This window comes from Antedon bifida, chromosome 7, assembly GCF_963402885.1.
Source record: "Antedon bifida chromosome 7, ecAntBifi1.1, whole genome shotgun sequence".
NCBI classification, from domain to species: Eukaryota; Metazoa; Echinodermata; class Crinoidea; order Comatulida; family Antedonidae; genus Antedon; species Antedon bifida.
Genome location: NC_136232.1, coordinates 6230126 through 6243637, shown reverse-complemented (window position 1 = coordinate 6243637; position 13512 = coordinate 6230126). Strand labels below are relative to the sequence as shown.

The window sequence follows — 13512 nt, the reverse complement described above, 5'->3', positions numbered from 1 at the left end:
GGTTGTGCGCTCCATGCACGCTCTACGCGTGCGCGTTTAGTTTGTACAGCGATTCTGTATAGTAATGCATTGTTTTTACATTTTGTTGTTTAAAATCATGTTCGCAGTAACTTTATGATTTCGTTATTATCTTAACAAAAACCTTTAAACAAATTGATTGTTTTGACATTAAATTCGATATTTAAAGCCTTGTGAATGTTATACAATTTTTAAGCAAATGACTCGACTCCATACGCTACATAGGCATAGTTGGACACAAACATGGCCGGCGTGCACACCACGTGACTTTCTAAAATCCGTGAACGCAAAGTCGTAACTCTCTCTCCATATGGCTCTGGCCATAAGCACCACACACAACCAAACCAAGGCGCAATTCAGAACATTGTAAGTTTATACAGTAAATTACTGAAGAGTAAAACAGACGTAACACTCTTTCAGTCCATCTTTATTATTTATATTTATAGGAAAATATAATAGTTAGTAACTGCTACTAGGCCTCTACAGTCTCGTCATCTGGTTGCGATCGTAGGCCCCTCCTACGTTCTCAACCGCCGCCGCCGCCGCCGGGGGAGCACTGCCTGAGGGTGAGCAGTATTTTGTTAATGATGGTGATACTGATAATAGGCCTAGTACTAGTAGTAGCATAAAGTAGGGAATATTTTTATTGATTTTTCATTTTTTAAGGACCCACTATACCTAGGCCTAGTACTATTATTAGTATAAGTATTACTATTAAAGTAGCCGGGAGGGATGCATTATTTTTTCCCCTATAATATGCAATTAAGGCAGAAATGAATAATTCATTACCTTCATTTTATGCAATTAATTTCTATTATAAAGAATTGCAAGATAGCTAATAATCTCTCTCAAATATTTTAAAAAAACACTGTTTTTTTTAATAGTTGAGAGAGATTATTTAGAGGGTTCAGTGTAATAGGTTTAAAGCCTTTACCACTAGATTTCGGTTGGCAAACGCTGTTTACACAAATTATTTAATCTCTCTGCATGCTTATATTGCGCCCTTTATAATGTCCCATGTCATAACCATATGGCTGGTCGCATAATATTATAATGAATGAAGATATACAGTACTAACTAGTTTGGGCACCATTTATATTTTATTAGTAGGACAGGCCTCTCAAGGTACTATAATTTAATACAGAAACTAAACTACAGTATATACATTGGTAATAAACAGATATTATTATATCATATATGGTGAGTTCTAGGTGCTCCTATACCAGGTCTCATGCCCTATTAGTCAGGTTCCTCATGTATGAAAATAGGGGTTCCGTAGGATTTTAATGCCCAAAGTGAGATTTCACTTGATTTCACTTTATTATGGTGCTAAGATACCAAAAATGTTAGGTAACAAATTTTCACGATCCCGTAACCATGGTAACAGTCCCAATTTCAAAATGGCGACCAAATGGCCATATCTCCATAACCCTTTCGTCTTTCGACAAAATATTGGTATCAAAATACTCGGAATATATATATAATATATTTATATTCGTTGTAATAGAACATTTTTACTAAATGCAACCGGAAATGCTATTTTTCTGTACTATTGACCCTTGACCTTGACTTGTACTGTATCTTAAAAACTGCTGGTCATAAAAATTTAAAAATGGTCTCAAATTGCTCAGACCTTATATATTTATATTTATTGTAATGCAATATTTTGTTAAAAAATGTCCGGAAGCAAAGTTATTGACCTTTGACATATATATAGCTTACAAGGATTTTTATTCAGTAGTCTCTGGTCATATCTCCATAACCCTTTGGTCTATTGACAAGATATTGGTATCAAAATACTCGGAATAAATATATTTATATTTGTTCTAATAGACCATTTTGACTAAATGTAACCGGAAATGCTATTTTTCTTTAATAGTGACCCTTGACCTTGACTCGCACTGTATCTAAAAAACGGCTGGTCATGGAAATTTAAAAATGGTCTCAAATTGCTCAGACCATACATATTTATATTTATTGTAATGCAATATTTTGTAAGAAAATGACCGGAAGTAAAGTTATTCACCATTGACATAGAGAATAGCTTTTACATTACAAGGATGGATAAACATTGGTCAGATTTTTTTGCCCTACTCTGACGTAATTTTCACTTTTACTAAGAATAATAATTAATACTTAAGTAATGTGGGACTCCAACAACCTCCAGATCACTAGCCTGGTGTTCACTTAGGGTAATTATTATTATTATTCAGTTCTTTTCTAAACTCGCATTTTCAAATATTGTTTTCAATTGCCACTTTGAACCTCTATAAACGTATTAATTGAAGATTTCTGATTTGGCTAAAAGTAGTAAATGTCAGAATGAGATTTGATGGTAATTTTAACCTATTTTATTAGGAAGGTATCTTGCAGATTTGTTTTGCCCATAACTGGTTTTCATTTTTATATGCTCGTCTCTGACACATTGCCATCTAACACAAATGAAACAGCTTGGCTTGATGTAGATGACCCAATAACAGTGAATAAAAGATTGTAATTCATTTGAATGTAAAGAAAAAAAAATGTATTTAAATAGTGCTCTTTTTCCCGGATCAGGCTCTAGAACAGAAGGAAAACAGTTAAAATGGGTTGGTGGTCTTGTTGGCACTACTTAAGATGAGGAAATCGAACTAGATATCCCATCGAACTCACTCTTCAACACAAAACACACAAATCCATCAAGATTTCATCAAAATACATTCATAACAAATAATAACACTTTTTTTAACATTGTCTTAGTAATAATTTCAAAAGAAGATAATAAAAAAAATAGGAGTTGAAGCTTTTTGAAATTTGTGAGTAAAGTCTGGTTGTGGACTATCTGAAAACATTTAGTAGCTTAAAGGAGGGAGATAAAATCATAAAATGCTGTAAACATCAAAAACCTCTTGGTCACTTCTAACAATCTCACTCATTAAATAGATTCCTTGGCTTGGCGATATGACTCACAAAATGGCAGTCAACGTTAGCATTGAAAGATTGCTTCTCATATCTCGAAACATCTAGGAAGAAAACCAAGGAACGTCTATAACTACGTAATAATGTATGGCCGGCAGCTGTTCAATGTATAAGAAACCTCCATATATGAAAATGCATTAAAGGTACAAAAGTTGAAGATCAACCACTCTCACTCATTGAGTGATTGCTGACACAATAAATGCATGGTATTGATGTAATTAAAGATGTTTTAATCCAATTTTGGAGCTCCAGTTTCTTATCAGGAAAAATGTAAAAAGTATAGCAATTAACATTTCAGGAAAAGTGCAGGAAGAATCAATTTGACTACGTCATTTAGTGAAGTGGATGGGAGAAAAATTACTACAGTGCAATGAATTTCTGCTTAAATTTTAACTATTGTCCAAAGTTGTTTACATAGATAAATGTGTTTACTTACACTATAAAGTATATACTAATATATATAAAAACTAAATATTTGAATTAGAAATTAAATATTCGAATGATAATAATAATGTATAAACTCATTTTTAATCTCCTACCACATTGCCGATACATGCTCAAATAGATAAATGCTTATACATAAAGTTCATGTTTATTAGGTCAAAGGTCAATAACTTTACTTCCGGTCATTTTCTAACAAAATGTTGCATTAAAATAAATATAAATATGTATGGTCTGAGCAATTTGAGACCATTTTTAAATTTCTATAATCAGCCGTTTTTTAGATACAGTGCGAGTCAAGGTCAAGGGTCAATAGTGCAGAAAAATAGCATTTCCGGTTATATTTAGTAAAAATGTTCTATTATAACGAATATAAATATATTTATTCCGAGTATTTTGATACCAATATATTGTCAATAGACCAAAGGGTTATGGAGATATGACCAGAGACTACTGAATAAAAATCCTTGCAAGCTATTCTTTATGTCAAAGGTCAATAACTTTGCTTCCGGACATTTTTTAACAAAATATTGCATTACAATAAAAATAAATATATAAGGTCTGAGCAATTTGAGACCATTTTTAAATTTATATGACCAGCCGTTTTTAAGATACAGTACAAGTCAAGGTCAAGGGTCAATAGTACAGAAAAATAGCATTTCCGGTTGCATTTAGTAAAAATGTTCTATTACAACGAATATAAATATATATATTCCGAGTATTTTGATACCAATATCTTGTCAATAGACCAAAGGGTTATGGAGATATGGCCATTTGGTCGCCATTTTGAAATTGGGGCTGTTACCATGGTTACGGGATCGTGAAAATTTGTTACCTAGCATTTTTAGTATCCTAGCACCATAATAAAGTGAAATCAAGTGAAATCTCACTTTGGGCATTAAAATCCTACGGAAATACACGAGGACCCTGACTATATTGTCTTACACTTAATTATAGTAAATATTCAACAGATATTATTTCATTTCATATATGGTTCTATGAGTTCTAGGTGCTCCTATAGCAGGTCTCATGCCCTATTGTCTTACACTTAATTATGGTTTCATCAGCTTGGTTGGGTGTACTCATTCTATTATTTTTGTTTTTCTATTATTTGAAAAGTACACAGTAAATATTCATTTTTGTTGTTTTTAGAAATGGCACTATATGATGATGATGTAGGTGAAGAAGATGATGAAAATGTGTTATTATCAGAACTTAAGCACTTCTACAAAAAAGATGTTGTTATCAACAAATCTGATTGGATACAAGCTAGGAGGATAGTGACTAACATCATAGAAAAATTCCAAATTTACACAGAAGAGAAAATGAATTATGTAATTCGCCAAGGTAGTAGCTTTGAGGGCCTGAGAGTAACCAAGCCTATTGAGTTCGACCTGCTTGTCCCATTGAAGTTAGACAGCACACCTACTATTACCAAGAAAGATAATGCACCACCAGGCTACTATTTCATACATTACAACGGTGAAACATGGAAGAAATGCACTATAGATGGACAATTAAGCCCAATACTAATGTGCCGTAAGATGCAAGCAGAAGTCGGTCGTGCAGTTGCATTTATGGAAAGAGAATTACCAGACTACCAAATTAAAGTACGAGATAAAGATCCAGCAAAACAACTTACAGTAAAATATGGAGATGCGACAATTGACATCGATTTGGTCCCTGCGGTAGAGTTTCAAGGCCAATATCTTGTTGCAAAGCGACATCACAAAGCCGATGGCTTTCATGAAATCCCTAACAAGAAGAATGTATTCAACTATCTCTGGCGTAGGAGTTACTCTCAACAGGAGAAGATACTTATTCGAAACATGGATACATACCATCGTGTATGTTTAAAGGTTTTGAAAGCAGTTGCATTCTATCAACGTTCAAAATTTGGGAAGATAAAATCATACCATCTCAAAACATGTCTGCTTCATCTTAATGAAAGAAGTGACAAGATATGGAGAGAAGACGATCTTGGTATCCATTTTATAGAACTTGTCAACATTTTGCTAGATTCTTTACAAAAACAAGAGCTTCCTTGCTTCTTTGATGAAAACATTAATCTTTTTGAACCAGTAAGTGATTATAAAAACACTTTGAATCACCTACATAACTGGTTGAAGAAGAATAACAATTATATAATGATGCTGAAAGACAGGTAAAGACAACTATTGTCATTTACATTTAGCAGGGGCTTAGGCTTCGCCCATTTGCTTCTACTTCTAATAGTTGTTGGGATTATCTCTTGGAAATAATATACAGTGTGTTGGGTAAATTTGGAAACATGAAAGGAGAAGTGTGAAATAGAATGACGTAACAATTTTAGGCCCCATTTAGGGAAAAAAATCACATGACAATCTTTTCAACCTAATCTAATTTCCATTCTCTGGGTACTTATTTGTGTTTATTCACTGCTTCTTTCCACCTACAGATTAAGGGTCCTTGTTAATGTTATGGTTATATATTTTACAAAATTCTTTATGTTTGACTGTTTTTTTTCTCCCTATTAATCCTTTTTATTTCAGTTCAAAAAAGAGATCTCAATTTCCTTTTGCTGGTTTCGAAAACTAGTAAGTATAAATTATTAAGTTGGCTTAGGTCTGTGTAACTGTAATTGACACAAAACATTTGACTGGGAGCTGCCTTAAAAACATTTCAAGCATGTATAACAAAATAAAAACAGGAAGGCCTACAAAAAATGCATATTCAAAGATACATTAGCGGTAGTCTTTCCATCTATTAAGCATAATGCCATTTTGTATTTGTTTTAGTTTGCAATCACATGGAACAAACGAATCGTCAGGTGTTACCGTTGTTGGTGAATCCATGTAAGTCTAATTCTACATACAGTACTCTTCTATTCTATATACAGTACATATTTGTATACATATACATGTCAAAAATCCCACTAAGAAACAAATAGGCTAGTTCTATGCTTCTGCATAGCTTCTATGTGGTTTGAAACACTATATCAAATAAATATCTATTATTTAGTTTTATTTTGTGTTATTTTATTGTTACCTTGATTTTATAACATTTTTTGCATTTTTAGCCCGTTGTATGTTTATGGCACAAGAGGTAAGATACCTTCTGTGTTTTTCACTTAATGCTAAATACTGGTCTGAAAATTTCTTAAATTGCTTCTCCGTTTCAATTTACATAACCCCAAATCACCACTGGTTTTCATTATTTTTCTTCATATTTAATTAAACAGCAAGAGGAAGACAAACAAGTTCATTAGTATCTGGATCATCAATGCTTGCTGAGGCTGAAATCTCTGAAGCAGCTGCACTATTAACTGGTTTGGCTCTGTCATCGTATTTCAGTACAAGGTATGCTTAAAGATTTGTACGTTGAAATCCAGTGTTAGTATTCCCTTGTATAAACAACAATTGTAACATAAAAAAAACAAGATGTAATTCTTACATTTGTTTTCCTATAATTTTATAGTTCCTTCAATGTAAATGTGTACTCGGAAATCACAGGAAATATAACAACATTTGAAGACTTCCGATCATCATCAACTGTGAAAGAGTTAAAAGAAAAGATTTCCAAAGAGCCTTTGTGCTTTCAACGACTTACCTACAAGGGAAGAGTTTTAGAGGATTCAAAAACAGTTGGCGACTATGGAATTTGTGAAGATTCTACAGTGAATTTAGTACCACCCAATTTTTTTTGGTTGGTAGTTCTTCTTTCAATGATGGTTGTTTATTATGTGCCATTCCCTTTTGGTTGGTTGGTAGCACTTCTTTCAATGATGGTTGTTTATTATGTGCCATTCCCTTTTGGTTGGTTGGTAGCAGCACTTCTTTCAATGATGGTTGTTTATTATGTGCCATTCCCTTTTGATTGGTTGGTAGCACTTTCACTGGTGGTTGTTACTAAAATTAGTCAACTAACAGACAATACAAGTTAAAAACTTACTCAATATTATTACACTAAATAATGAATGTTCTGGTTTACATTCTATTATTGTGATTATTGTTTGTGAATAATAACTATCAAAGTATGTTTAGTAAATATAGTGTGGTTGTTGGCAAAAAAAAAAAAAATAAATAAAAAAAATGCTGTAATAATAAATGTAAATATTAATTATTAATGGAGAAGGTGTAGCATCATACCCAAGGTGTACTCATTGTTTGTTTAAAATGGAAATCAAAGCTTTTTGTATAATGTATTGATTAGTATAACAAATATGTATATGTAAAAATATCTGAAATTCTAATACAGTAATGCATGTTTGTAGTTTTAATTGACTGTTTTTTTATTCATACTGCACTGCAAACCACAGTTCATTAAAGCAGACAAGCAAAAAGTTTCCCTTTTTTAATATTCATGCTTGAAAATTAGTTAAAATAAATCCTTCCCCTAATAATCTAGTGAGACAATGTCCTGTGTCAATACTACAAAATAACTACTGACCAATCAGAAACATCCATCGGCATACGCGGTGTGACGTGTGCATCATCACCACGCGGCGGTTGGAAGACGACAGACAAGACAGGTAATTTTTTTTATTATTAAGCATCTTAATTTCATACAAAAGTATTTGATAGGTAGGACAGGGTGGCTTACATTTCTGTTCCTTTCATCATGGTAGGCCTACGGTGTAAGATGATATAACGTAAAGATTAAACTAAGTTGTTGGTACTCTGCTAATTCGGTCCAATTTCTAGCCTAGGCTATCGTGGATTGCACTAAGTACGAACGCCTTGAGAGAGTAGTCTACATGATGTACGTCAAAAATGCTATCTTTCGTACTCAGCGGGCGCGTACGTTCTAGACTGCAGTCTAGTCTCTGTTTTGCTGTGGGACGACGACTAGACAGGAGAGGCTAGACTTGAACTATTACGTCATACCAAGAGAGGCAACACTCTCTCAAAGAAAATTTGTTAATTTTTTGAATTCAAGTTTCAACGTGAGTGCGAGCATTTTATTATCATTTATATACCTAGGCTAGGAAAATATTACATATATTAGGCTAGATGGATTTTGATTAGTTTAGGCCTAAATAAAGCTTAGCCCTCTCTTTTTTCTACTTCTCGACTACTAATACTAGGCTAGGCCTCTAGGCCTAACTAGGCCCTAGCTAGAGGCTGGCGCTAGGCTAGGCCTCGTCTCTAGACCAGGGAGACATCTCCCTGCCTAGACTAGGCTACTAGGCTAGTACTACTTACTATACTACTATTCATTTAGTACTAAGCCTTGGCTCTGACTGAGTGAGGGTACTAACAACGGTGATCATCGTAGCTAAGCCTAGCTAGGCGCGCCTATCTACAGTACTAAAATGTTTAGGCCTAGCAAAAAAAAATACTGAACCTATTAAATTTAAAGATTAGCCTTAGGCGCCTAGTCTATATATTTTATGTTATGTAGCCTAGCTAGCCTATATCAGTTGAATTTTTTTTTTTTTTTTTTTGAAGTTGTAAGCAAGTTTTTCTAGTCTACTGTACACATCGACAAAGCCAAAAATCAACTTTCATCTATTTATATGTACTAGGCCTAATAGATACTGGATAAGTATAATAATAAGTGAATTATGGCCAGAAATGTGAACCGTCCAATTGGATTTGACACAGAAAATATCTATTCTCCTGAATCGGCAACAAGTAAATTGACACGGAAGGCCGCTGAGGATCCTTTTGTTCCTGTTGGTGAGTTAAATTATCAACTAATTAAATTAGTTGACAAGGTAAAATAGTGCCAGATCCAGAATTTTGAAATAGAGCCTAGCTAGTGGTACCAAGGTTCCGATCCAGGGCCATAGCTTAAAAATTATGAAATTACTGTAAGTTCTGACTGAGCGTGTGTGTAGTTTTGGATTTATTATTAGCTGCAAAATTGTAGGAGCTTAATAATATGTGTTCCATATGTGTTGTATACGTGTTGTGTGATCAGGGAAATGATCTGAAGCGCTTTGAGCAATAATTTATCTGTCCATTCTGTAAACTTAAAATACGAGCAAAGAAACAATTCACACGCCGTACTATTCAGCCTAACATACATAAATCTGCATTAACATGGGCGTACAATCATGATATGTCTATCAAATGTAATTAAATCAACTATTACTAATAAATACATTTTATATAACATAAATACCTGATATTAGGGCTCACTTATTATTATACAAGATTCTGTCTCCACATGGAGCATAACAGGTCTAACACGTTGATACTACGTATCAACTACAATGACTACATCGACTAATCGTAAATAGCATAATTTACATATCAAGGTGCATAAATAACAAGAATAATGATTGATAACATATTGTTTTTCAGGAATTGCTGGTTTTGTGGCAGCACTAGCCTATGGAGCATACGCATATCGAAATCGTCGAGGAATGTCAACTTCTATCTATCTAATGCGTTTGCGTGTTATGTCGCAAGCTTGTGTGGTTGGTGCAATGACTATAGGCGTTGGCTACAAACTTGCTGTTAACATATTTAAGAATGATAAATCTTTAGTAAGATAACATTAGATTTTTTTTTCAAAGTGTTCTTTATAAATATTTTTGTTATTGTTATTATAGTTCTGTTGTAAGAACAAATAAATATAGCAAATTTTAACTAGAGAGAATTTATAAGTGAAATAGACTACTATATTATTTGGCTACTACAGTATGTGAGTGATAATAAGAAAGGGAGTTTTACCCTACATAGTGAATTATAAATTAATTACCATCAATTATTACATTTTTAATGTTGATTTATTAATAAAATCAGCAGCAATAATAATTTGAATTTTATTCTACTTAAAATAATGTTTACATAATGTATTTTAACTTAACGTAAAATTCAAACAAATGATTATATTAGTGTGCTCAGGAATTAATATGTGGTTTCTAATTATTAAGTTATACTTATATGCACTAATGTGTTTATGCTCAGGGTTTTCTAATATAATGCTTTTTGTATACATAAGCACAATTTAAATTGCTAATTTTTAATTCAGGGTGCCACCATGTAGCATAATAAAAGTATATTTTAACTGTACAGAGAATGCTCGAATACACAGAAATTCGTTATGTCGCCCTCTATCGGTAATTCAAGTTTTTTTAAAAACTTGAATTACCGATAGAGGGCGAAGTAACGAATTTCTGTTTAAAAACTGCATTAAAGATAGTGTAGGCCTACTCTACTAGGCCGCGCCTAGAATAATGTAGACTATTTCTGATACTGTATTAAGTAAATATTAAAATATTCTTCGACAACAATCACTAATAAATTATCTTTATTACAGTACTTTCACGTGGTAGAAATAAATCAAACGTTGGTTTCCCGTAATGTTTGTTGCCAAATTATAACTTGCCGGCTGCCCTCTATATATGCATAGTAAATCATGTTACCAAAGTGACCCTGTAATAATAATATGTATTATAATTTTTCCTTGTGTGGTGCTTGGCATGCGAAATTTATTCCCGAAAAAAAATTACAACAATAATTATTATTATAAGCAAAATAATAGATTTATATCCCGAGAAATGCGGTGGCTTTCAATGGCTGTACACTAATCCGATTAATATTATGTATTATGTTTCGGTATTCTTTTATCTTTCAACCGTATCAAACCGAGTCAAGGTTTAGTTCTAGTTCAAGACACGTACAACATTCTTGATTAATATCTACCCTTCAGTATGTAAAATAATATTGTTTATGTTATGGTATAGGCCTATAGTTCACTGTGTTATTAAATCATGTTTATGAAGCTACCGTTTATATGCAATTGGGTTCGAATACAGATTTCCTTACACCGTTTATTAATTAATTTATAAACGTTAATATACTATGTAAATATATATTCTATACACTATTACTTGAATATACAATATTCTGTATATACTATACGCATTACTCCATGATATACGGTAGCTGGCTAAGAAACTGTACGGCTATAATTTGGTAGGTCAACTATCAGTCAAATTCGTTTTAATATCTGTCTATACCAATTGCTGACTGATGTAACTGTAGGCCTGTTATTATTAGTTGCTATGTTTGCAACTTTAGGGTTTAATAAATAAAATTATAATGCCACCAGACGCATAAATCATTTAGTTTGTGCACTGAGACCTACTAAAATGTGTCAATTTTTCGGAAATGGAACCCCCTGAATTTATTGTTGGCAGGCAAAATATAAGTGTACGATCGAGTACATCATATCACATTACACTATATAAACTCAATTGACGTGCCTTCGATATCTACAGCAGTGAAGCGATATTCTTCAAAGTAACTCACTATTGACGTGCCTTCGATATCTACAGCAGTCAAGCGATATCTTCTTCAAAAAAAGTAGTACCGGTTTAAAACGTAAACGGATCCGTGGAGTTGCATTAGTCGCTCGGCATGAGCGCAATGGGTCGTGATTGCCAAGACGCAGCTGCGCGGGCGTTGACAGTTCCTTTATTACAGTTGCAAATTGTAAGACCTGTTGGTGTCCGATTTTTTTCGCAGCGAGACAGCTGGAGGCACCTTTGACTATACATTATGTAAAATAACAAATAATGTTCTATGTTACTTTGTTAGGAGTAGGTGAATCCGTCCTGATAACTATATAGAAATAATGACCGATGATTCGAACCCAGTTCTACTTGATATTGCACTTTACATAAGACCACTTCCATATGGTATCCCATCTTGGTGTGTTAAAAAAAGGCATCAATACAAGCAGTGTGACTTTTAACTGCCGAGTGTACGTCGGTATAATTGTTCACCTCATGCAAGATTATATATTGTCCTAAACATTAAAAAGTCGATCTCTAAACCTTATATTCATATTTTGATGCATGTTATTGGTCAGATGGATTATTAATTTTTGTTTGCCTAGCCTGTTTGGTAAAACTCTAAACTTCCATGCGTTACATAGGAGGTCTCTGTGATTTTGGTAGCGTAAATAAATTATTCTAAAGCTCTGTCTACACTATCAAACTAGTTGGACAAAAAGAGTGTGATGTACCCAACAATATGGTAGTGATATGACGTCATTATGTCTATGTATGGGTACATCACATTTTTTTGGCACATCAAGTTTAATAGTGTAGACAGAGCTAATAATAAAGTGTTTTTTAACTTTATATAACGTCATGATATGTTTTAATTCTTTTACTTAACTAAAAGTGATTGGTTCTTATTGTCTGCTTGGCATCCTGTATTTATATATAACATACTGTATAGAATAGTTTTCTTTATAACCATATCGATGACTAAAACTTTAGGCGAAACTTGTATAAACAATATCGACTTTATGACAAGGTGTACGCGTTTGAACTGAGATATTGTATCTTCAAGTATTTATAATAAAACTGAGATGTTTGAGAATTTTGAGGTCATAATAGCATGGTCTTGTTTTAACGAGATCGTGAAAGTCTCACAAAATACATAAATGTCGGAACAACTTGGTTTTTATTATAAGCGAATACTACATCATCACCGTCTTATTGCACGCAAAATTCCACAAGATTCCGGGTGTAGGCTATTCTATGATCTAGACAGAAATTATAAATATTTTGGCACATATGGCGTTTCATCCGTATAATACCTGAGCTCACAATTTCGTACTTTTTCGTGTTTTTTTTTAATTTTTAGTTTAAAAAATCAGCGAACGCCGACTGGAAAGAATATTAATGCAGGCCAAACTAACGTCATTTTTTTGTATTTTAATAAGCCGCCAGTTCTTTTTCGTTTCTAAATGAAAACGTGATAGGATTTTAGTATCTGGTTTACAGCATGATCTTATAATTGATTTCCCCTGTTTTACAATGGTTTTAAGATTATATTACACACTGTTAAATTACACTACACACGTTAAACGGGATGCAGGACAAGGTAGACATTTAAAGGAGGGGTATTGGGCGATAAGTTACACTGAAGGCTGTAGTAATTATTCCATAATTACAAAAACGATTAAAGCGACGCTCTGTTGAAAGCGGGCATTCGATTTCAAAAGTCTTACAAAATGCTTTTGTTGATGAAAGATTTAATTAAAAGCTGAAGAGATGTTTTGTAAGGCGGTGATCAGTTCTATCGTGGATCAGACAAAGCCGCCTGCCGGATCGCATTCAACAAGTGTTGCTTCGGATACTAATCA

The 13512-nt window shown here is 33.3% G+C and overlaps 2 protein-coding genes across 4 annotated transcripts; both read left to right on the top strand.

Moving 5' to 3' along the window:
• The first annotated feature begins 303 nt into the window (after window positions 1-303).
• Window positions 304-7675, top strand: LOC144849122 (uncharacterized). 2 transcript variants are annotated; one of them, XM_078706131.1, is made up of 7 exons: window positions 304-384; window positions 4570-5581; window positions 5949-5993; window positions 6195-6251; window positions 6476-6501; window positions 6638-6755; window positions 6874-7675. In XM_078706131.1, the coding sequence occupies exons 2-7, from the start codon at window positions 4572-4574 to the stop codon at window positions 7337-7339; spliced, it is 1722 nt and encodes a 573-aa protein (XP_078562257.1). In that variant the 5' UTR covers window positions 304-384; window positions 4570-4571; the 3' UTR covers window positions 7340-7675. The 2 variants fall into 2 exon arrangements, with proteins under 2 accessions (XP_078562257.1, XP_078562258.1); XM_078706132.1 differs by lacking the exon at window positions 5949-5993.
• Window positions 7676-8249: 574 nt separating this feature from the next.
• LOC144849138 (HIG1 domain family member 1A, mitochondrial-like) lies at window positions 8250-11363 on the top strand. 2 transcript variants are annotated; one of them, XM_078706152.1, is made up of 3 exons: window positions 8250-8341; window positions 8847-9077; window positions 9708-11363. In XM_078706152.1, exons 2-3 carry the CDS (start codon window positions 8963-8965, stop codon window positions 9899-9901), a joined length of 309 nt encoding a protein of 102 aa, XP_078562278.1. In that variant the 5' UTR covers window positions 8250-8341; window positions 8847-8962; the 3' UTR covers window positions 9902-11363. The 2 variants fall into 2 exon arrangements, with proteins under 2 accessions (XP_078562278.1, XP_078562277.1); XM_078706151.1 differs by having other exon boundaries at window positions 8305-8341; window positions 8945-9077; window positions 9708-11362.
• The last annotated feature ends 2149 nt before the right edge of the window (window positions 11364-13512 follow it).

Coding starts and splice junctions, on each gene's coding strand:
- LOC144849122 (XM_078706131.1), top strand. CDS start 4,572: ATGGCACTATATGATGATGATGTAGGTGAAGAAGATGATGAAAATGTG. Junction 5,582..5,948: donor ATAATGATGCTGAAAGACAG/GTAAAGACAACT, acceptor TTTTTATTTCAG/TTCAAAAAAGAGATCTCAAT. Junction 6,502..6,637: donor GTATGTTTATGGCACAAGAG/GTAAGATACCTT, acceptor TTAATTAAACAG/CAAGAGGAAGACAAACAAGT.
- LOC144849138 (XM_078706152.1), top strand. CDS start 8,963: ATGGCCAGAAATGTGAACCGTCCAATTGGATTTGACACAGAAAATATC. Junction 9,078..9,707: donor GGATCCTTTTGTTCCTGTTG/GTGAGTTAAATT, acceptor ATTGTTTTTCAG/GAATTGCTGGTTTTGTGGCA.